Source organism: Chroicocephalus ridibundus, chromosome 4 (genome assembly GCF_963924245.1).
Source record: "Chroicocephalus ridibundus chromosome 4, bChrRid1.1, whole genome shotgun sequence".
NCBI classification, from domain to species: Eukaryota; Metazoa; Chordata; class Aves; order Charadriiformes; family Laridae; genus Chroicocephalus; species Chroicocephalus ridibundus.
The window spans coordinates 60497820-60522083 of record NC_086287.1 but is presented as its reverse complement, the minus strand read 5'-3'; the positions used below and the strand labels follow the sequence as shown (position 1 = coordinate 60522083).

At 51.8% G+C, this 24264-nt stretch overlaps 1 protein-coding gene across 1 annotated transcript in view; it reads left to right on the top strand.

The window, feature by feature from the left end:
• The window catches only part of LOC134514468 (exocyst complex component 3-like protein), a 38337-nt gene extending 26657 nt beyond the window's left edge, over positions 1-11680 (top strand). The window contains exons 9-13 of the mRNA XM_063332328.1: positions 835-945; positions 2501-2656; positions 5698-5819; positions 7402-7581; positions 9534-11680. Of these exons, the coding sequence (XP_063188398.1) occupies positions 835-945; positions 2501-2656; positions 5698-5819; positions 7402-7576 (564 nt within the window). The 3' untranslated portion in view covers positions 7577-7581; positions 9534-11680. The remainder of the gene's footprint in view (positions 1-834; positions 946-2500; positions 2657-5697; positions 5820-7401; positions 7582-9533) is intronic.
• The last annotated feature ends 12584 nt before the right edge of the window (positions 11681-24264 follow it).

Genomic DNA, 24264 nt, shown 5'->3' with positions numbered 1-24264 from the left:
TCCCTTGGGATAAGTTCCCCTCCCTTCACACTTTCTAATATTAGACTATTAGCCCTTCACGTCCTGGACTCCATGTCTAGATAACACACAATTCCAGGCTCCTAATAGTGCATGGTGTTAGGCGTTTCCGTGGGAAGGTCCCCTGAGCATCTTCAGGCTCATTGCACAGGCTCCCTCGAGCATTCTGAAGGCAGCAAAAGGAAAATGACAAAAGAAACCCTGGCCACACTGTGCAGTTTTGGTCCCCAGAGCTCATTGCCAGCCTGTCCCATGGGCCCACATGCCAGGACAGGAGCTGGGGGTGGTTCTGGCAGAGAGCGTGGACAACTCTGGGGAGGAACAGGAGACCTAGGGCTCAGATTTTCAGACCTTCTCTGGCTGTGTCGACACAGGTCTTGAATTGTGAAAGACAGAGTTTATCCCCTGCCTGCCTGCTAAATCATCCTTATCCTTCCCCATTGAAGAAGAGGCAATGGCCATGCTGGGAGCAGGATGCTGGAGCGGAAGGGCACAGAATGGCTGACTCTTCCTGCACTCCCCGTCCACAGGGGCACATTTTACACAATCCCCAGATTAGAACTATTGCACCCATTTTTTCATTAGTTTTTGTCTTCCAGGTTTGGGCTTAAGAAGTTAATACATCCTTCCTGAGTTTGAATTGTTTGTTTCTTTCTTTCATGTTTTGCTTTTCTTTGAAAGGAAGGCACAGGACGCTGCAGCTCGTGGAGGAGTCTGTTTCCAAGGGCAGAAAGAGCAAAAGCGCAATAATCCGTTTCTGTTTGTGCTGTGTCTTTACATGTGTACCCTTTGACTCTGTCTGTCCCTTTTCCTCAGGGAACGCTGAAGGAACACTTCAAAAAATGTGACAGTGGTTTTGACCACATCCTTGAATCCTTGAAGCAAAGCTTTTTGGCATTTGGGAAGAAAAAAACAGACACATATGAGGTAAGAAATAAATAAGAAAGTAAGAACAAGATATTACTCAGGAAATCACTAAAACTACTCCTTGAACCTCTGGATGGCACAGTGTTTGAACATTAATCTAACAATTTTGGATTAATTTCAATTAATATACAGTTTTGTCTGTTGTTAAAAGGGCTTTTAAAGATCTAGGGGTCTCAGTCCAGTTCCTCTATCCAACGGAGTTGGATATCTTCTTCACTGCGACAGCTACAACCTTTCTGTAATCTCAGAAGAGAAACCAACAAGTGAAGAGATGTGAAAACTGAATGTACCTCCCAATATAGAGTGGGAGCATTGGTCCATCTCTGATCCTACCAGTGCCCCAGTACCATTATATTGGAAATCTTCTCAGCTTCTACTGTGCTTCAACCTTAGTTGTAAGGAATATTAATCCCTTTGATGGAGGGCGGACACAGAGAGGTGAAAGGTCCAGATCCCCAAAGGACGTAGTCTCTCAGGCAGAGTTTTAAACATGCCAGAGTTGGTGAAGAACAACCTCACAGAGTACCTAAGCTTGTTCCCCTTTACAGTAGCCGAAACAACTTGTCTAGAGTCTCATGACACCCTTGAGTCTGGGTCTTCAGCAGTGAGATTGGTACCTGAGTTACCCTCTTTTGCACGCAGCGTGGATTTGCCGCTGCTACCTGTGCCGCACGTGTCCCCCTCAACGCTGGACTCCCTGTCTCTTACCCTGCCAGGTCTGCAGGCTCTTTGTCAGTGCCGATTTTAATTAACATTTTGAAATGTGGAAAAAGATAATGGAACAGAAAAAATTAGGAGCTATTCTGCTGTTGTTCAGAATCTGTCACTGGACATTATGTCACATTAGTGCTGGCGCAGGCAGCAGCTCGGTGGTGGAGCGCTGTGCCAGAGCTGTCTGTCTTTTGCTTTGTCTGGTAGGGACAGGGCTGGGGATTTCCTGTACCTTTGGACTGCGGCCTAAAACCGCTCTGATTTCAATTGCTAATGAAAACGTGGTCTCTGTGCGGCAGCCCATCTCCCCTTAGAAACGCTTGCTCCCCCTTCCCCTTCAGGCACCACGTGGTCTCGGCACTGGAGTTTCTCAGCAGGTAGTGGCTGGGCTCAGAGATGCTCAGGTGACTTCTCTCTGCCCAGACACAACTGTGTGCCCAAGGACATGGCCCTGGGATGTGTCTAGTGGGGATGCTCCAGGGAGGCTGGATCTGGCTTTCTCTGTAGTCCAAGCTGTCACCAAGCAACGTGTTTGTCAGCTTGGGGCTAAGCCAAGTGTCATGGCTGCTCTGGAGCGTGAGCGTCCTCTGGCTCAGCTGACTGGTCCCATTGCTTTTGGTTGGATGTCTCCACACTTATCATCAATGTTTATGCCATTCAAATACAGCTTGGAGGTAGTCTGTGCATTAGACCAGGTGTTTTAAAGGGATACTTAAGCCGAGAAACAGAACAGCATCTGCATGGGCCCTGTATCCCCTGTCCACACTGGTCAGAGTCCTATAGGTATGGTCTGGTCCTTGCTCAGTACAGGGAAGTTAATTTGGTCGTCTTTGCTCTGGAACAGGCCCTCGTCAAGGCTGTCAACATCATCATTATTACAGAATATGTGCAGGCTCTCCTGACCACTTCCAGGAAACCATCTTCTGTGCAGAGGAGGAGGATTGTCAGCAAGATAGAAGAAGATCATAGAATGCTGCAAACCTTCTTTAAAGAGTGCTTAGTAAGTCTTTGATATGGTTTTGCGTTCTGTCATCAAGAACAGTACCAGCAGAGGAAAAGGCTCTGAAAGCAACAGAAAAGCTTAAGCGGTCTTACCGCAGTGGTATCCAGCTTCACAGAAATGACAATCAGATGTGCTGATGGCCCTTCTGATCTGCCAGAAGCTGTTAGTTTATAGTTTTGAAATGTGTGACTAGAGGAGGCAAGATTCACACTCCTGCCACTGAAATAAGAACGAGGCATGATCCTCTGAGTTGGTAAAACAGCTCCAAAGCTGTCAGCTCCCCCGGGCAAGCCTTTGGTACATGGCATGGGGGTGCAGAAGAGGAAGAGCCGTGTTCCCCCGCGGTGCTTTGCCTTGAGCCTTTGGGGTGATGAGCCAAATCAGCTGCTCCACATCTTCACCTTCTCCATGAATTGCCCTGGATGCTGCTCCTCCCTGGACATGTGGTGTGCGTTGTTACCCCTCCATCTAGCCTCCTCCCTCCTTGCAGGCCCTTTGCATCCCCTCGGAGCTGGGCTGATGGCTGCATGAGCCATTTTCCTGTGCTGCAGTGTTTCCTCACGGGCGGAAATACGCTGATGCTGTTGTGGTTGGTGACGGTTGCAGGGAAGAACGAGTCTTCCTGCAGGGGTAAACACCTCACACCATTAGGAGGTAAAGACGCATTGCAGAAGGGATAGATTGGGTGTTAAAGCAGAGTCACACCTTCGGAGAAAACTTGTGGAAAAATGATAGGTCTGATTTGCAGAAGTGACTTCGGAAGCTTAAAAAAGCCTCTTTGCTCAGTTCGTAATCTGGTGTAATTGGCAGTGCTGCACACGGCATCTGCAGATGCCACCAGGCTGTCACACGGGTCTCTTGATTACCCAAGGGCAAGGACTGCAATGCCAGCAGCAGCCCCTCCTGCAGCCACTCCAGCCGGAGAATCGCTGCCATGGCCCCTGGCACAGCTTTCTTGCAAATGCAGGCTGAGAGCGCTCAGGCATTGCACTTTCTAAAAGGCTGGGCAATTGCAAAAGTTGTCTGGTAACAGGACTCAGATGTGACAGAGCAGATAAAAAAAATCTCAGCTTTACTGGTTTTAATAATTTCATAAATTCTGAGTCATTCTCATGACTTGCAAATTTAAGCGCTAGGGACTAGAAATCTATTTTCTCCTAGATGAGTCCCCCTGCAAGTAATTTGTCAGCAATTCTTACTTTGTCCAAAGAATAAAATGAAATCAAAGCGATCGTCTGCAGGCTTCTCTAAAAACCTCTTAGACCCATTACAATTAATGCATTAGTTTCATGGTGGAAAGCTGGAAGCGGGCAGCGCTTTTAGCTGAAGTCCCACCTCTCCTGGAGTGATCAATCACAGTCAAGTCAATGCTTTGTGCAATTGAGCCGGTGGGAATAGCAGAAGGATTCTCTGATCTTAACTCTGAAGTTTACCAGTGATGTTGTGCTCAGCATCAGCTTTGGATGTAACGTGCAAGGGAAGCTGGTTTTATAGTGTAAAGGAGATACAGGAAATCTAATTATCTACTAAAACCCTACGTGCAGCTTGGGTGAAAAAACCCTGCATTTAGTTAGAACTGTTTCCCTTGCGTCCTCAGTCCGTTCGCTTCCTCACTGGATGCGGGAGCACTGAAAACCTCGGGGAGGAAACGCATAAGCAATTTGCAGGGGACAGCCTGATCCTCAGTCAAATGAGGTACGCGGTTATGCATGCAAACTATGTGCTCTGCTGCAGACTGGATTTATCGTGCAGTTGCTGCACAGGCTGCACCTGCTCCCTGCCCTGCTCTGCCCTCTCGTCAGGCTCTTCCTTCCCCTCCCTCCTTAAAGCACATTAGGAAATACCTTGCTGCTCTCCTAAGAGCGGTACCTGTCAAAGGCACTTAAGCACTGCTGACAAGACACATCTTTTTTGTGCTTTTAGATTGCAGGCTGTTTACCTCTGACCTTGCCTGTCTGTATAGGCTTAACTAAATCTGACACCGTCAAATTAATTAGCATTTTGTAACAGGGAGCTTGCCGGGTAGGAAGCTGTACGGTATCGGTGCCTTAGGAGCTGAGCACAGCTTGTGCGCTGTGCAGAGCTAGACATGCTGTGTGTCTGCAGTGCAGAGGAAGAGACAGAAGGCTGTCTTTGAGTATTACTGCTGGTTTTTTTTTAATTTATGTTCAATGCGGAGGTGAGCTGCATCAAGAAGGCGGTCTGCTCTTTCTAATGCCCCGGGGAGATCAGGGGAACCTGGGCTTCTCCTGCCCCAGTTTGGCAGCCCGTTCTCCAGGTTTGCTTTGTCACAGAGTCTCTGTTGACGTGATGGCATCAATAATTCAGGGAAGCAATTTAATCGCATTACCGCACCGATGAAAAATGTGAGCAAGACCTGAAGCTCTCTCTTGGCAGTTCATCCGCATTCTGCTTCCTCTGGCTTTGCTAAAAATGTCGTGTGTTTCTTGACGAGGCTTTCTTCTTCTGTGTGCTCCAGTTTAGAGGGAGCTGGCCACATGCAGCATCTACCAGCCATGTCATATCCTTTACAGCGTCTAGCCCTGCTTTCCATTTTTTCTCTTTTTCTGTTAGAGGGTCTGTGTCCCTTCACCCTCTCCCCAAGGGCACTTTTCTGTCCCTGGGCGTGCTCCAGGGCAGAAGAAATGCCATCACGTCTGGCCAACGCAGCTTGTTTTCACAAAGGTACAGGACTGTGCTTGCCTCCGGAAGCAAACCGCTTCCCAAAGGGTGAAATGGCTTAAGAGGATAGGTGATGTAGGGAAAAATGAGGTACGTTTGCCTACTTTGCCAAAGGAAATGCAGGAGGGGATTCTGCGCTGCTGAAGGTAGTCACCCAGCCTCCCCGGAAGCAGTCTGTGGCTACACTCCAGTTTCTTTTCTCCTACCCTGGAGGGAAAATAGGCTTCTATATATGCACAGACAGTCCGGCAAAGCTCCTAACCCACGCAGTGAGATCCCCAGTCTGATAGGAGTCCAGCTCTTAATGTTGTACGTTGCTTCCCTTGCCCTGAACACACCTTTGCTTCTCTCGCCAGGGTCCTGCAGCTGGTGCCCTCAAGGATCCTGTAAAAGCAATTTTAGAACTTATTCAAACTTCCGATGCTGAGGGGATGAAAATAGCCCTTCTGCCCATTCTCAAAGAATTTCCTGATCTAAGGTAAGGTCTTTTATTGGTTTGACTTTTGTAGTTTCTTACATGACTACTTGCCACCAGAAGACCTACAGCAATATTAGTCCTGTGATACTTTTTGCAGTGTGCTGGGCCAGGCACAATACTTACCTTTGAATGCACTCAGTGCTGCCTATTTGCAGATGCTGATTAACGTGGTTTATAACTTTGCCAGACATTAACTAGTGGAGTTGAGATGTCCTTCTGTAAAGGTGAAGGATGGATGAAATGGCTGTCAACAAAGCAGGAATGCTGTGGAAAAATACCACCTGAGTGCACAATTTACAGGCACGTGTGTGCCAAATGTAGGTTTCAAGAACATCCTAAACTCAGGCATTTCATAACTTCGAAGCACTTCGCTTTTGGCTGTAACACTTCACCGGTCCTTTTCTAGGTATAACAATTTCCACAAAATCCTAGGTGTATTCAGCAAGAATATGCACTTCCATTTCTCACAGGAAGCTGTTAACAGAGATGAAACCCAACTTTTGTTAGGGAGTGAGATCTTAGCTAACTGCATTTGTTCCAAAGTCTGTGGTTTATGACGTCTATTTTTTGTTCTGATGTCTTGTGCTAGTGACTGTATTTTTCCAAGTTAAGATGATTACAGTGTGGAGCGCTCTGTCACAGGATGCTATTCAGGCCAAACGTGTGAATAGCTTCAAATGGGGAGCAGACAATTTGTGGTAGATAATTATTTCAGTGCCTATTCAACATGACAGTCATGATATAACCCCCAGCGAAGGAAGCCCCTAAACTGCAGATTGCCAGAAGCCAAAAAAACCCAAAAAAGACAGACAAAGAGAGATCATGTTATGCTTTGTCTGTTTTCCATATTCTTTTCCTAAGCATTTGCTACTTTTGAAGATGCTATTGAGCTAAAAAACTGCTAAACTGCTAGAGCATAACAATTCTTATTCTTTTACTATATATATGCACACATATATAAACAGTAATATATTTCTGCAACTATATATTTATATAAATATATATGTAGTATAGGAAATGGGCATAGGAAGGACTCAGAAGAATATTATTTTGATCCAGATCCCAGAGGAGGTCGTACTGGTGTGAGTAGATGCACTATGCTCGATTTCAGCAGATTCCCGTCTGTTTAAGACTGTTTGTCTTGGATCCATTTGCCCTGTTTGTTAATCAGCCTGAGAAGTGTGGCCCCGCTCAGCGAAGCAATGCTATGTAGAACAGAAATCTTGTAGCCTTCCAGATGAACAAGAAGTAGCTCCATTTGAGGAGAGAAAAGATACCAAAGTGCTTCCAAATGGTCAAATGCAGAGTTAGCCGAAACCTATAATGGCGGATACCGATCTTTTCTAGGAGAAACCTGAGCTGAAGATTTCCACAGTTTCATGAGGATGCTGTGTGCACTGGGCTCAGCCATTTCCCACACAGCGCTTGTGATGTGGCCTCCTCTTTGCTAGGTGGCCAGAGGGTGTCAAAAAGCAGCTCCACAGCTTCCAACCTTTGGTCTGTTTCAGCAGAATGGAGTGATAGGAAGCAAGCTTTTTTCCTTGACTTGTTCACTGACCTGCCCTCTTATCCTTTTGGAAAGGAAGGAACATCTGAGTGCAGTGCTGGACATGAAAGACTCACTCAGCCGAGAAGACAGAGCTGCTCTCTTGAAGGCATTTCATGATAATTGCAGGGAATCAGAAGCAAACTTGCTTTTTGCAGATATAGAAGTAAAACCTAGAAAATATGGACTCTGTGGCTGCCTCTGCTGTTAGCAAAGGTAAGCGCGCGTGTGAGCGTGCGTGTGTGTAACATGCATACCTGCACGGGCGTAGGCATTCCTTGCTTTCAGGGAGGTGGAACAACTATGGCTGTAGCGTCACCTCCCCGAGGTCCTCAGTGCTGTATACGCCAGTTCTATTTCCCTCTTTCCACCTGCAAATTTCCATGGCATGAAGCACTGTGTTGTAGGCAGTGCAGGGCACCCAATGCTTAGGTGTGTGATTCAGGTTACAGCAGGGACAAAGGAGAAGACAGGGCTCTTCCTGACGGTGGTCCTTCACTCCCGCCTGTGTGTCCTTGCAGCAAGGTCTCTCGGCAGCATCCCCTCCCTCCCAGCTCTTACCATGTGTGCACGGGCAGGGTCTCCCAGGCAAGTGCTGCTGCCTCCTGACAGGGCGTGCTGAGGGATTTTCTCCTCCTTGATCCTCCTGCTTCCCTGGTGCTGAGGGGAGGGATGTGTGAGCCCCGCTGCTGCCCCCTCCATCAGAGCTGTATTAATTAAGCCCGACTTGGTCCCGTTCAGGTGACTGTGCATGCCCCCTCCGTGCTGGCAGCAGCAGCCGGTGGCAGAAGGGAGGAGGGATAAAAGTCAGAGGGATGACTGTCACTGTAAGGTCTTAAATCCCCTGGCGTGAATTGCTAGGGCTCATTTGGAGCACCTGCAATCTCCTTCGAGTTTCCCAAGGGATTCCTTTGCAGTCGCAAATTGGAAATTTTTATTTTTTTGGGGTAAGCTGCAGCAAATCCCCAAACTAAGCAGGTTCTCATAGTTTAAAAATACTTCTTATTGGAGAATATGCAGCTGTTTGCATCACTTTAAATAATCTGCCACTTCTTTTTAGTCCAAATTTGTCCAGCTCTAGCTCAGAGCCATAGAATTTTATTTTAGCTTTGCCAGGCCAGAGCCCTCAGTTCTCAGAAATAGTCCCCCTCGGTTAATATTTACAGACTGTCACCAGTCACCTGCTGTTGGATAAGCTGACTAGACTGAGTATCTCAGGTTGAGAAACACAGTCCCTTTCTACCTCCTCCTCCGCTCTCCGGTGTCACCATTTATTTATAGTTCCCATGTTAGCAGATCAGGGATGAGTTACACAGGACTCTGACCTGGGGCCTCCAGGCACAAGCAGACAGCGGGCTACCCTGCTAGCAGGGAGAGAAAGCAATTAGAAAAACAATTAATAAGCACACAAGCTTTCCCTTCCTAATGAAAACTGATCCTGATATAATGAGCTGGCTATCAGCCACCTACTTTTATACCCTCCTTTAAAGAAATTACCCATGGCATCACCTTCACTTCAGAAAAGATATTCAGGAACATGTTTTTAAAACACTGTAAGTCACTATATCTCCTCTTTGCTGAAATCCTTTGGGTAAATAGGCTCCCAAATCCCAGAAGACCTGGCTGCAGTGGAAGCACGTGTGCAGCACAGGTTGGTAGCCTCACCCGAGCTCAAGGGTAGCAGTAACGGTGAAATCAGTTACGGGATGTGCTCAAAGGAAGGTCACCTTCCTGCTTCCATCCCAGCCCTGCTATTTTGCTGCCATGCTCTGGGGTGTGACCTGCGGGTACATTGGGATTCATCTCCTTTCTCCCCGCCAGGAGCACAATACTTGTGCTTATTTGTCCCTTCTGCATGTGGAGCTGGGAGGACTTTGGAAAGCTGTTATCTTTGGTTGTCTCACGTCAGCACGAAGTGACCTCCCAGAAGAGGAGTGAGCAGGTTTGGCGAGAGTGGGCAGGGAGCAGCGGGGATGCTGCCCACAGCTGCAGGCCCGTGCAGTGTATTAGCCAGAGTAGCCCAGAACCTGGAGATTTTCAGCAGGTAAATATCGATACAGCTTTATGCAGGAGTCTGTGTATAGGAGGGATGTTTTTGCTGTTTGACTCTTGCACGTGTTCTGATGAGTGCTATTTAATTACCCAGCTTTTTTCTTGCTTTCCCTCAGGCCTGCTGGGAGAAACATGAGGTCTCGCTCCCACGTGGCAACATCTGCCATCACAGCTCCTTGAAAGCTTCAGGGACGGTCGGGGACAGTCGGATGCACAGAGAAGCCTGACAGCTGTGGAAGACACAGTTCCTGCACTTTTGTAGGAAAACCACATGGCTCAAATGTTTCTATGCAAAGTCCAGGTGGAAGATGAATGGGATATGGCGGAAAGACATTCCTTCAAAATTTCCTAGAGATTGCCGCTTAGCTGAGTCCTGGTGGTTATTCCCAGGATGTGGCATGGTGGTGTGTGGAGGAGGAGGAAGGTTCTCCCTTGCCAAATTTCTCTCTGTTTCCATCCCTTGTTTCATGCAATCTCACACAAAACCAGGGACTGCTGCACCACACGGTGTCCTAGCAGATGACATGGCATCACAACCTCCCCCAGGGACCCAGGACCCTCCATTAGGGAATCCTGCCTAGCCCATGGTGTCGGTGGTGCCTGTGGGTTTGGGCACCTGGATCCACCCCCTGAAGCCTGACCTGCACCAGGAGGGATGGAGAGAGCTGCTTCTTCCCTTGCTCCCCACCCACAAAGGCTGTGACAGGCTTTGGGGGCAGCCTGCCGTGGTGCTGGCTGTGGGATGGGGAACTCTTCCCATATGAGTTTTACAGCTGGCTCTGGAGCAGAGTTTTACATTCATTTTTATACCTCAGTTACTGGAAATTTCCTCTTGGAGAGGGAGGGGAAAGCCTCATGGGAAGCAGGCAATGAAAGGAGCTGTTTGTCCCAGCCTCCGGGCAAGGTCTGTGCTGTTTTCAGATGTAAATAGGCAGTTCCGCCGGGAAAACACTGACTTTTCTTCCCAGTTATCTATGGACTGGTCACAATCTCCAAGCTGGATTTGGTTCAAGGCCCTCCTTTGCTATTGTGTTAATATAGGCCATTACCGCTCCTCTCTGGCCGTGTAAACAAGCAAAAAACCTCTGCTACCTCAGGCGTGCCAGTGTTTTTCTGAGCAGCCATTTCCCCTTCAATCTGCTTCCCCAACAAGAAAAGGGGCAAATTTGTGCATAACCCGCCAACGTGCGAGGCAGGGGATGTATCAGGCCCTGGGACCTTGGGAACGCGCAGACCCGGGTGGGTGCTGCCACGCTCTGCCGTGCTCTTGCTGTCACCCCGGGGACACGGGTGTCCTGCTCAGGGGCAACTTGTCCGCCCGGAGCCTTCCATGCAGACGGGGTCCTGTGAGCTTGGCAGGAGCTGGGGCAGGTTTATAATTGTCGTGAACTTTCCTCCTGGCACAGCGCTGAGCGTGGGGCGAGCGGCAGGGAAGCGAGAAGGAACAGGCTGCTCCATCTCCAGGGAGTCCTCGGTGGGCTTTTGGGGTACCATGAGACCTTGGCATCGTTACGCTCGCCTCGTTAAAGGGCAGCGAGAGCGACCCGTGGCCTGCCTGCCCCTCCTGTCTGCATGTCTGCTTCAAAGGCCCAGCTCCCGCGTCCCTTGCATTTTATAGCTGTTCCTTGCAGCTTCAGTGAGACCTTTGCCAGGACGTGGGGAGCTGGTGGAGCTGCAGCCTGGCCGGGTGGGCGCGGGTCGGGCTGTGGGGCTGGATGGACGCCTGCCCTCCCAAGGGTGCCAGCCCTGCTGGGCACAACTGAGCAAGTCACCCTCCCCTCCTGCCTAATTGCATGTTTTTTTCAAGGGTGGGAAGGGATGACAGACCCGGCTGCGACAGCAGGGTCAGTGTCAGCCTCTGCCGATGGGGATTTCAAGCAACGAGCCTTCCAGAGAAAATAAATAAAAACCCCCTCTGACATTTCGATCACGGCCAGGCTAAAAATAATCCCACGGCATGTGGATGGCTCCTGCCATGTCCATGTCAATTGCTACATACGTCTCTGCCATTTGACATTTGCTGTCAGACGAGGGTATGCTCTGCTTGCAAGCAGTGGCTGGGAGCCGTGAGGGTCACCGGGCTTGCCGCTACTGACCCTGCAGATGAGATGGCTGAGGACAAGCCCTGCCCCATCACAGCTGCCACTGTGCCTGTCCTCGCTGGGTGGGCAGGGGAAGGGCAGCACCTTCTGCTCTCTCTGTGTCTCTGGAGAAGCAGCACTTTCAGTGAGGTTTCTTAGCGGCAAGGTTCTCCACCCTGTGCAGACCATCCACTCGTGCGGCAGGGCTAATAAAGACTTGAATTTGTCCATGAGGTTTGAGGCTGGTGGCATGCGTGAAGTTTTCCTGAGCTGGAGGGCCTGGGGACATCGGTTGGGGTGGGGATGGGGGGGTGATGGGGAGAGGCTGCCTGGTGTGGAGGCAGATGGTGTGGGAGGGATGTCCTCGGCCACCCGCAAGTCACCTGGGGAGAGCAGATGGTGTGTGGGGAGGCTCCCAGTGGCTCCCCGGGACGGGAGGTGACAGCAGAGGGGATGCTGGGGCTATCTGAGGTGGTCAGGGAGGGGAAGGAAGGCTGTGGGGAAGGGGGAGGAGGGATTTTCCTTGTTTTGGGGGGGGATTTTAGCCAGCTTTGCCGTGTGCCCTGACCTTCCCAAGTGACCCAGTCTCCTTTTTCTAGCCTTCAGCCTAGGCCAGGGTTAAAGCGCTTGGGTGGGATTTGTGGTACTCTCTGCAGAGAGCCGGGAAGCAGGGTCACACTTAGGATCCTTCCGCTGGATCATCTCGTGGCCTGGGGACGCGGGCAGGGGCAGCACTGCCCTTGCCATCAGCGTGCCAGGGCCACCATGGAGCCTCAGTGAGCATCTCCCACCGGCCCTCATGTCCATCAGCACCCACCGCTGCGGGCAGGACAGGATCTCTTGGAGCTCAGCACCCGGAGGCTCCCTGCGCAGAGAGCCTCTCCCACTCCCTCTGCACTTGAAGTTTCACAGGGATCCCCTTGGTGCCAGGGTCATGCCACTGCCGTCCTCACCCATCACCCCAATGTGCCAGCCCCAGGGACACGGTCAGCAGGGAGTGACACGGTGCTCCTCGTGGTTTGATGGTCTGGCTTTTTTGGGAGCTGCTCTCCATCCATCGCCTCTCTGGCTCTGCACTGGGCTGATGGGTTGTGTGATGAGCAACGATGTGTCACTCATGTCCCCCAGGTTGCTCAGGGCAGGGGTTTGGCTGGTCACTTTGAAGTGCTGCGTGCCGTAGAGCTTCACCAGCCACCCCTGTCATTTGAGCTCCTGTCTCAGAGGGTCACCTTCAGTGCTCGATGCTGAAGACAGTGGAAAACAGACGCTCCTTAATTATGCTGCAAGGTCTGAGGAAAGACCTGACATTTGCTGAGGTGCCACCTGCGCTTCCCCAGTTTACTCAGTGGCTTTGCCAAGGATACATGGCAGTGAATGGAGGGCTTGGTGGTGAAAAAGCAGGTAATACTGAGGATCTGGCCCATGCTGACTGGCGTTGGATAGCAAATGCGCACGAGGAGAATCAATCCCTAAACCCATGAGACATCAGAGCAGGCAAGCCACTTGCTGATTGCAAAATGATATAGAAAATCGTGGTTTATTCCCTTTCCTCCTCCCTCCCAAGAGAAGCCTGTCGATGTGGAGAAACATCGATCCCAATATTAACTGGAATAATTTGCACGCACCTCTGAGGCTTTCATCTCCAGCGCCGGGCTCTGCCACCCCCCCGCTGGGGAGCGATGCCTGACCCACGGGTGGGGATGGGAGCGTGCATGGGATCAGTAACACGACAAAAGCCACCACAGGCAATTCCCCCACGGGGAAACACCCTAGCACGTTGCTGAAGGTTTGATTTTAAGGCTTAAATGTCTGCCTTTACCCCAGCACCCCATGGTCCCTGCGGGAAGGAGGAGAAGGAGGCACCGCCATCGGCTGGATGTCTCTTGTGCTGCACCAAGGGCTGCGCTGGGTCCCCCCACTTTCCCCCAGTGGCCCTGGGGACACCCCGGGCTGGGAAGGGTACACACCTGGTGCCATCTAGTGGCACTGGGACACGAAAAGGGCCGTGGCTCTTTTATATTTATTATTTGCATTATTATTATGGGGTATTACAGGGGTACATGCCTGCGTGGCCTATCAATTGTGTGGGCTGTGAGTGGCCCCTTACCACGGTGTGAGACTTGCAGGAAAACAAGAAGTTGGGAATTCTGGGGTAAATCAGGATGACGGAGCAAGTAGAGATTGCTGACAGCCAAATAATGGGCAGTTTGGGGGGAAGATTGCAAAAGAGAGCAATAAGCAGAATTGTCACGATGTGTCGTGTGCTTTATAAAACAGCTGGAGCCCGCGGGCGCACGGAGGAGAGGCCGAGAGACTGCGCTGCGGAGCCAGGACCAGAGGGGCTGATTTCCTCCCTCTCTGCAGCCGTCGGGGCTCCTGCTGCAGTGAAGGGCTTGAGGATAAGGTTTTAGTTGGCTTAATCTGACCTAAGGCCATATGGGCACCGGAAGCCACACTCCTGCTCTCGCCCCCGTGTGCCTCCCCACCACCTCTATCCCATTGAACCTAGAGGTCGGCTCCACTTCTGTGGCAGCAAATTAACAGCCAAAATAAATAGTTCCTCATGGGTTCGCCTCTTCTCTTTCGTTCCCAGGGGCTCTGAGGCGGTTACCTCTCCCCCGCCAGCTAACTCTTCTGTCTCCTATTGCTATCCCAAATCTTGCAGTTTCCAGCCTGTTCCCAGCCACCCTCCCCGAGCTGCCCCCTTGTCCCCGCTGGACGGAGCCATTCCCTCGCTCACAGTTTGCTCGCTGCCATCCAAAGCATCGCAGAGAGCATGGGGCTGCCTGTCCTGCCTGTCCTGCCTGCGCAGGGGCCGCTGCCTATCTCCTGGACGGGCTGTTCTACAAGGGGTGCCAGGCTGCCAGCAGTTAGAATAAATGGCCTGGGTTTAAACCAGCTGCTGGGAAAACCCCTGCATTTAAGGGCTGGGACAAAGTTTTTTTGCAAGGACTTTTGCAAGAGCAGACTGTCTGGAGCGGCTTGTCATATCATATATCCTTACAGGGTTTTGGAAAAAATGTAAAGCAAATCTTGGTTCACAGATGGGTATCAGATTTTTTTCCTTCACTGGATTATACCCTCTGAACTTCTCCACACTGATCTTTTGTGCCTAACAAAACGGGCTTGTTCTATGATGAATGATGTCATTTTATTCCCCTCCAGACTGCCCAGTGCAGAGACAGAGATGGATCTCCATTCCCAGACATCGGCTGTGGCTCCCGCTTATGGGTCCATGGCCCATTTCGCTCATGTCTGCTGGGGGTCTCATCCAGCATCAACCAAACTTGGGAGGGAGAGCTGGGTCTGACAAAGGGAAGGCTGAGCCCACGCTGAGGTTTGCAGCCCAGAAAGGAGTCGCTAAACATGAGTTCTTCGTTAAAAGCTCTATGGAAGGGGGAGGGCACTTCTGTGCCCAGGCTGAGGGCTGTGCTCTGCCTGGTGTGAAGATCAGCATGGAAGAAGCTTTGGTGTTGCACAAGTCTGCGTTTTGCAATCCTGCCACATGTGTCAGTGGCCTCACCCTTGCCACATGTGCCCCCCAGGGCTGAGCTGCTCATCGCACCCATGGGTCTCCCCGCAGCAGCTCCAGGCTGTTTGGACGGAGCAGCTGGGGACTGGTTTGGGGCTGGTTTGTCCGAGGAGATGGGGAGGCTGAGGGATGCCGCCTGCCCCGGGTACTCCTGTGGAGAGGCAGCAGTGATGGCTGGACACGAGGCTAAAGCACACACTGCAATGGGGAGGACACGGCCACAACCGCAGCGCTTGTCTGCAGCTTGGTCCTGTGTAGGGTGGGGGGATGGGAAAGGGCCCATCCCCTGCTGTGATGATTGCGACCCCTCTCCTCCGTACTGTGACCTGCCTGTCTTCAAAGATGGTGTGGGCAGTTGCTGCTCGGGCAGCTGGAGATCTCCTGACCTCCCTGCCACTTTGTACCCCCCGAGTGTGCATCCGTGATGCAGAGCCCCCACTGGGGCCGACTCAGCCGGTAATCCACACGGTGATGGCCTCAGGGGCCTTATTGTAACCATGTTTCATGATCCTTTAATGATGAACTGTCTTCTGCAGGTTGTCCGGGTGCCTCGGATGTGGCCCTGGGCCGGCTTCCAGGACACCGTCTCTGCCGGTTCTCCCTAAAAGCAGCAGCACGAAGGGAACTGCAAAGACAGAGACCACCTCTCTGTCAAGATGTGACCCCGAGCTGGGGCTCCCCTCCCCTTTAATTAATTTCAGCTGTTAATAAGCTCTCCTTTTTCGCCTGAACCCTGCCCCAGCAGCTCCCCTGGCAGAGGGGCTGCTCTGTGCTGCCTGCTCCCGGGCGGAGCCCAGCCCCAGCCCTGCCCGTAGTCACCCTGTCCCCCCCCCTCAAAAAGCGAGGAGGCCTGGTTGCCCCAGCCTGAAGCCAAGCTGCCGTCGTGCCCCCCTCGGGTGCCTTTTCGTTGCCGTCGGGGTGTCCCTGTCGGGTTGGGACCCGCCACTAGATGGGGGTAAAACCTGCGGGAACAGCGGGAGCCGCCCGCTGCCCGGCGCGGGGCCGCCGGTGCGGGGGGAGCCGGGGCCGCGTCCCCGGGAGCCCGGCTGCGGGGGGGGCAGCAGGGCTGTGCCCCGGGGAGGGATGCTCGTCCCCCCGGGGGGGTGCTGGGGGCCGCGGGGACCCGCGGCCGGTTTCTCACCCGCCCGTCGCTGCCGGGGACCGGCGGGGCCGCACCGTCCCGCCCCCGCCGCTCTGCCCCGGGCTGTCGCCGGCCTGCAGGGGACACCGTGCACGGCCGGCGGTGTAAGACGTGGAGGGTTTCTCCCTTATGAGGACACGCCCGGTGCCAGCAAGACTCTTGCCCCATTCCTAACTGGTATCCATCACTCTTGAGCCCATTCCTACAGTCCCCCCCCGCTTAAAAATGCAGGGGCAAATTCCCTTTCCCCCTCCTGTTCGGAGCGCTGCAAACCCAGTACATACTCGTGTCCTGCCCAAACACCCGGTGCGGGCCCTGGGAGGCGGGGGCGCTGCCCGGTCCCCCAGCCCTCGGGGGGCTGCGGAGCCCCTCGCCGGCAGGCTCACCCCGCTCCCTCCCGCCGGGGGGATGCGGAGCGGGGCTGGGCGCTGGGAGCCGCTCTGCGCCGCGGCGGAGGGGTCGCTGTGGGGGCGCCTCCTTCTCCCGTCGTGCTCATCCTTATGTCTCCAGTAAAATCCCCGCCAGCTCGCTCGTCTTTTCTCCCTGGGGTCTGAGCCCCGGCAAAAGCGCTGTGTCCAAGTCTGCCCCCATCCTGGCCCTGCCCCTGTGGCTAAATCCCACCCCATCCCACAGGTTCCCCAGCTACAGCTTGTTCCTTCCCTGTCCTGGGGAAGGCCCTGCAGTCAAACCCCCCTGTTGCAGTGGGGTTTGCTCATCCTGGGGATGTGGCTGTCCTGGCTGTCCCTTGCCTCTGGCTAATCCCTGTGCCCAGTCCTGGGGGGGGGGGTCCCATAGCAGGAGTCTACGCTGCAAGGGGAGAAATGCTGTGAGAAACAGGCTGCACTAAATTGAAGCTGAACTCTGTGGTGGTTTCTTTATAGAGACTGTTCCTGGCCACAGCTTCCTGCTCTGTTTTATGTCCTGCATGGTCATTGATAACCAGCCGTGCCAGCAGCTCCTTCTTGGCTCCTTCTTAAACAAAACAAGCCCAGGCAGGTGGAGCTCAGGCTGCGAGTTCATAATTAAAAATAGTCATGACCGAGACGTTTTTCCCAAGAGGGCCTGATAGCCACATGGGCCGGGATTACTCTGTGGGCACAGTGGGAAATGTCTCTGCATGGTAGGGAGGGAGGAGAGGTGACAGTGACTGCAGGAGCCAATGCCCATGTTCTCTGGGGCAGACAGGGGCTCGAGGGGCAGAGCTCTGGCACCCTTTCCCCTATTGCCTGCTCAAAAACCAGGGCCTCGGACAAGCGCAGAGCTGCTGTCAAACCTTCTGCTGTCACAACATATGAGGAAGCCTTGAGCAAGTGGTTTCCTAAGAGTGACTGGGGAAGAGCTGCCATCACACAACCAGGGCTTGAGATCAAAGCCAGCATGAAGCTGAATTTCTACAACGACAGCTTTGCTTGCCTTGCCTTGCCTTGCCTTGCCTTCCCTTTATTGCATTTCTTTCTAGAAGTGTTTTTCACCTGTCTGGGGGCCAACATCTTGTCTAGCCGCACTGTCTTTCCTAAATTAAGTTATACTGTTCATTCAATGCTTTCTCAGATGTCATGTTTCTGCACCATGAGTCATTCTCTTGTCTTTTGGACTCTGGAGTGCCAAGAGTGGATACTGTACAGTAGCTGAGTTTCGACGACGGCAGCTGGAGCAGGAGAGTTTCTTTCCGTGTGGTCCAGGTGTCACTCCTTTTTGCAAGTCCCAGCTCGCGGTTTCCTTTTTCACAGCAATGTGTTGACACAGCCCGTCCATGACCCGTCATTACTCCAGGGTGTTTGAGTTTTTGCAAATTATTACTGAGCGGGCAATTTCCTCCCTGTATTTGTGCCATTTTTTATTTACTTCTATGTCATTGCTCTATGCTGTTCTTGTCCTGCTTAAATTGCATCCTATTGATTTATTTTTTTTTCTAGATAATTGCAAGATCAGATCCTGTCCCCTGCCCCTGGCCACCACACTTGCAGTCCCTGAAGCTCTCATGAGCATCCTCTGCATTTCAACATCCAAATCATTAATGAGCCTGGCTCAGACCAGCCGCCTGTGGACTCACACTCAACACCCTGTACAGTTTTGTTCTGATCACAACTCTCCGTCCCGTTTCGCGTCTGCCTCCCAGGAGCTTTGCAAGAGCAGACCCCCAGCCCAAGGTCTGTATGCCCAGACAGATGTGTGATGCTCCCCAGACCTGCACCGAGCCACCGCCAGCAGTGACACACTCCTGCTCCGCTGCCTCATCCCTGCTGCCACTGGCAGGGAGCACAGTCCTTACCTCACTTATTTACATGAAAGGTACTTGAAACAGCGTTAAAACCCTTACTAAAGTCAAGATTCCCAACATCTGCAGCCACTCTGCTCTCAGGGAGGAGAAACTCCTGCCATGGAGGGAAAGATATTAGATTTATGCAGAACAAATTTGATTAAAACAATCTTGGTGTATTGCCTTGGTGTTGTTCTCATGCTTCAAACTCTTTAATTCTACCAACATTTTTCGAGGAAATAACCCCAGGGCTTATTCCTCCCCATCTTTTAAGATCAGCACTGTACGCCTTTGCCCAGGAAGCCACCTCCCTCTTGGCCACTGCAGTGGATGGCTATGAGATGGCTTCAACCAATTTTCCAAACATGCTGTGCTGGGACAAGGTAGGTGGATGAAATCCACCTCTGGAAGCCTCCGGTTTATTTAGGCAGCAGTTGGACGCACAGTTTGTTAGCGTTAGCCTATTTCATTTAATTTTTTTGTCAGCGTGGTTGGCGTGAGCAGCCCCCACCGCGTGTGTCCCCCCCGCCCCCCCCGCCGGTGCTAGTGCAGGCGTTGGGGGCTGGAGAGGGGACAGTGGTGCTGGGGGGTGACAGAGGCTGCTTAAGCCAAGGCTGCTGCTGGAGCAGATGCACCTCCCAGCACTTACAGTTGTGTTCCCCCAGTGCCTCTCATCCCTTGGTACCGGCATCTCTGCTTCAGCTTTCCAGTTGCTCCCCAGATGCTTGTGCCACAGTTTTATATGAATCTCCCGGAATTTGAATAACTTGTTTTCTTTCTGTTAATTCCTTCTTAAACTTCAGGGCATTAAGGAATTTATGATTCAGCTGAATTCCCATCACGCTGCACATCCTCCTTCTGCACAGGCAGATTTCTTCATGCCTGAAATATTATTTCCTGAGGAGGTGCCGACTCCTTTAAATTCCACCTTTTCTTCAGACAGACCTGCCCCGGGGTCTCTCCTGTCACATTTGTGTCTGCTGCAACCTGCCCCCACCAACTCAGTTTTCCGGCTCCTCTTGTCCTGAGAATTGGCGTCTCTCTGGTCTCCCCATCCCCGGTGCCCACCTTCCTCTGCCCAGGGCCGGATCCCTTCTCCCACCCCATGAAGAAGGGGATCGGGAAAGCAGTGCTGAGCAGTGCATGCTCAGTGCAGGGATGAGGACCACTTCCAAAGGCATCCATGGAGGCTCGGGCTCATGAGGGACATCCCTGGGGCGGAAGCAGGGCAGCCCACAGGTATGGCTAGATTGAGCCTCCCTGGAAGGGGGGGGGTAGCAGAACGAAGGGCCCTGGAAGGAAAAGGGGGTGTCTCCAAAATAGCAGAGTGGGGGGTATAAGAGGTGTGAGAAGGAGGATAGCCCAGAGGGTGCCTCCCATGCTGCCAGCCTCTGGGGCAGCACAGGGCTGTTTTGGGAACAGGAACTACCCTGAGAGGGCGAACTCCCGATAAATCATTTCTGCAGCTGAGCTTCAGGCTGCAGGATGCCTGGGGAGACCTTGGCACACACATGGCCCTGGGAAGAGCTGTCGGATAGCAACACTGTGCTTCAGTTCCCATTTTAAAGCTGCGGCACTGCTTTTGCCGTGTTTTGCCGTGTTTTGCCGTGTGTGTCCCAGCTGTAGAGGGGTGCAGGGGGTTTGTCTGTCCCGTCTCGCTTCAAGGTCGGGCAGGCAAACCCCAGCTGGTGTCTGACTTGTGTGTGTCCTGGTCTCCAGTGGAGGCTGAGCTGCCAAAAACCCTCTGGGGTTAAGGTATGTGTTTAGGGATTTTCCTCTCCTATCTCAGAATGCTGGAGTTGTATTTCAGGGCTGTAAGGATGCGGGAAAAGCAGTGATTCTGGGAAAACACATGTCTTCTCAAGCCTTTGGAAACAGTTAAGGCTGCCAGGCATGACGCAAGCTCATATTTTTGCATGCTTTAAATACTGTGTCAAAGCAAGGCTGTAGCTGCTGATGAAGGCATAGCATAGCTTGAGTAATTTGGTTGGAAAAACTGTACTCTTCCCAGAGCAGCTCCCCCATCCGTGGAGAAATGACAGAGCGCTGCCCCGAAGAAACAGCACTCTGGTTTCACTTAGACACCATCTGATTTCCATTTTCATAAATGCAGAGATGTTTATGTTAGCCTCAAATGTTTTGCATGATGCTGGACCCCTATGGTTTTAGTATTGATGAAATTCGCCTTTCGCCTCAGATCAGATGCAGCTGGGTACCTCCCTTGTGGCCATAAGTGAGGGCTGGGGACAAGTTCCTCTTCTGGCCAGGTTCCCCTGCGGCTGCCAGGCTGCCAGTATAGGGCAGCACTGCTGCACCACCGAGGTGCTGGCACTAGATACCAACAGCAAAGGCAGTCCTTGACCCCAGGCTGACACCTCCAGCATCTCCCCCAGGGCTCTGCCAGCAGCCGACATTAGGGGGCTTGGAGACAGGGGCATCTGCCTGTCCTCTGACAGCCACCACTTTTGGAAAACCACAGTTGTTGGCCAGAAGGATCTCCACTGAAGTTCTCCACGTCTGAAAACGCGTGCAGGAGAGAGTTGCCCTAGTAATGGACGTGTTGCCATTGAGAAGGTCCAGCTGAGGGTCTAGACCATGTGGATGATGACTAGAGGCTGTAGAATCTGGGCTTACTTAACCTGGCAAAGAGGAAGATAAAGGACAATTTGATAGCAACCTACAAGAAGGGTGGATACTACAGAGGCAGAGTCAAACTCTTCTCAATAGCAGCAGGTGGTACACCAAGGGGAAATGGGCACGGGCTGTGGTTTGGAATGTTCAGGCTCAACATCAGGGAAAAGCTTTGTCCCTAGGAGGTGATGCAGCCCAGAGAGGCAGTGAACTCTCCACTTAAAGGTTTTTCAAGACTTTGCGAGGCAAAACCATGGGCTGACCTGAGCTGGTATTGGCAATGGTCCTGCTTTGAATGGGAAGGTGGACTGGAGGCTCCCAGAGACCCCTTCCAGCAGCGCCGTTAACCAGTGGGCTGACTTAGAGCTCATGTGTAATGGATCATCACTTCTCACCCGCCTGAAAAGAAATAAGAGGTGAAGGTTCTGTGGAATCTGTCTGAAGAGTTTGTTCCCAAGCATGGTGTAACAAGGAGGTTGATGGAGTGGAGAGCTGGGGTGAAGAACATTCTTATCCTTACATAATTTTGAAACATTGACCTATTGTACTAAAAGAAAGGGCAAACAAAGAGAGGAAAAACATAATTAAGAGTAGACTAGAGGGGTTTGCATCTCCTCAAAGTCAGGACTCTGTTTTCTTCACCACACACCACACTGGGATGGAACCAGATGGGACAGTCGAAGTCCTTGCCAGGGATCAGATAAAAGCAGAGTGGAAGGACGGGAATTTCCTTGTGCCACTGGATGGTCCTTCCCAGTCTGAAGCTTGTTGGTATCGAGGACCTACATTTTAATATTGCTTCCTGGGAAGCGAGGCCTTCCAAGAGCCTGTGGCAAGGGTGGAATTTCCCACAAGGCCCTGCTTTTTCAAGGCATTGAACCAAGAAGTGATGCTTGCTCGGGATGTTTGTTCTTGTTGACGTGACTGGAGTATAAACACATGTCCTAGCTGCACATAAGGACATGAGGCAGAGCTCCAAGATCGCACAAAACCAGAACTCCACAGTAAAAAGATTTGGGAGTTTTTGGTGAGCTAAAGTTGACTTGAATTTGTAAGTGCAGTTCCTCTCTTGTAAAGACATTTTCTATATTTAACATAGTATCAGCCTTGTTTTGTTTTTCTGCTGGGTGACAAGATGAAAGAGCACAGAAGATATTTTTGGGGAAGAACTATGAAAAGACTGATTTACCAATCTGACTCCCCAGACTGCTTTTGAGCTTGAACATGAGCGCGACTGAGGTTTGGCAGAGTCTGAGGGTGACCTTTCATAGAGCCATTCACTGCTCCTCCTCAACCTCTGGGCACTACATCAAAATTACTAAAATAAAGACAACATTCACATGGTATGGAGCCAAGTGACACAATCCATGCGCCTCAAACATCTGGGGGAGTCCAGGAATGGGTGCAGAACAACTGCACGGGTCAAGCCAAATATCTTTCCAGCCCAGCGTCCTCTCCATGACAGTGGCCAGAATAGATGCCCAGGGAAAGCAGAAGGGATGGGAGAAGCACAACCTACCCCTAAATACTCTCCCAGATGCCAGCAATTTGTGGCTTACACATTTTCTGAGCCAGAGCAGTGTCTGTATTTAAGACTTTTCAATGTTGTTTTGTTCCTCCTGCCCCCTCTCTGTCCCTGTCTCCTGCTTTCTGCACACGGCTTAGCTTTTAGCAACCACAGCATCCTGAGCAGGAGCTGCTGCAGCCTAATTACCCACTGCCTGAAAAAAGCTTCAGTTTTCTTGTTTTAGGTCTTGCGTCTGCTACCTTCCTCTGGTACGTCATGTGTAGGAAGAGACAGGTTTCGCTTTCCACCCTCTTTAGTTCTCCATTAATCTTCAGACTCCTATCCTCAGTTCTCCCGTTTCCAGCCTGGAGAGTCCTGTCCTGCTCACCCAGAAGCTCTGCCATGTCTCTGCTAACCGCATGCCTTTGCTCTGGACCTTCCGCTCCTCTGTGAGCACCAATTTGAGGAACCCAAACTGTGCGCAGTCCTCGAGCTGGGGCTGCCATGAGTTCTGTTACAGCATAATTTCTTGTTCTTGATCTGTTCACTTTTTTCTCTCCGATTAACTCCTCACATTTAATTTGAGATTTCTTCTCTCTTCCTTGCGTTAGGTAGTGTTTCCACAGAACTATGTGCCCACGGTCTCATTTGCCTCCCCTGTTTTGTATGTAAAAGAAAAATTTTGCATCCCTTTGCGTAGATCTCTTCTGCCGCTTGAACACCTGCTTGCTCAGCATCGTAAGGTCACCTTCACTGCCATGAGTCATTTGGTATCATCTGCAAAAGCTGTCTCCTGCCTGTCCAACCCTGCCTGGGTTCCTGCAGGGACCCCAGCACAACCCTGCATGGAAGGACATGCCTCCAGTATGAAAATTGCTCTTTATTTCCCATCTTTGCTCCGATACTCAACACTGTGAGATGTTCTCCCTCATCCTATTGCTTACCAGTTTCTCTTAGAGCCTTTGGCAACAGCTTGTCAAATGCCTTTTGGAAACCTCAGTAGGCTACAGCAACCACATCTCCTCTTTGCTCCCTTGCTCACCCCCTCCAAGAGCACCAATGGGTTTGTGAGGTGCCATTTCTCCTTGCTGAGCAGGGCTGGCTCTTCCCTGGTGCATCACCATGAGAAAGGTGAGAAAGGCCCCTGCCAGGTGCCGGTGACACCTGATGGGAGCAGGCCAGGCGCTGTGGGGGGTCTTCCAGGTTATTTGGAAGCATCCAAGGGCTGCCCTTGCCGCAGGGTCTGTGGCCACTGCCACACATACCCTGTACTGGAGGGAGCCTGACCAACCTCTGCCCTGGTGAGGACACTTTCCTGGGCATGGGGCCACAGTGGAAAGGGGATACAGCTGCTTTGTGCTTCTCCAAGGCCCACCCAACAGGTTTGCGTTGGTTGATGCAGAGCATCCTTCCCATTTGAATCTGCCACAGAGACATTTCTGCCAGTTTTCCTAAGGCTTTTAACATGTGTCTGTCCAAGCGTATCACACGCTCCTCCTTTCTCCGTCCCCATGTTACATTTGAGCTCTGTATCTCAGGCCACAGGGGTCCCTCCTTGTGCTCCCCAAGGCTTTGAGTTTTGATTCCTAAGAACCACGGAGAGGGAGATGGAGACATGCTGGTGAGCCTTACACCAGGGATGTCCCAGCTGCACTCTGGAGGACAGCCTGTGGGGAGAGTCCACTGCACCCACAG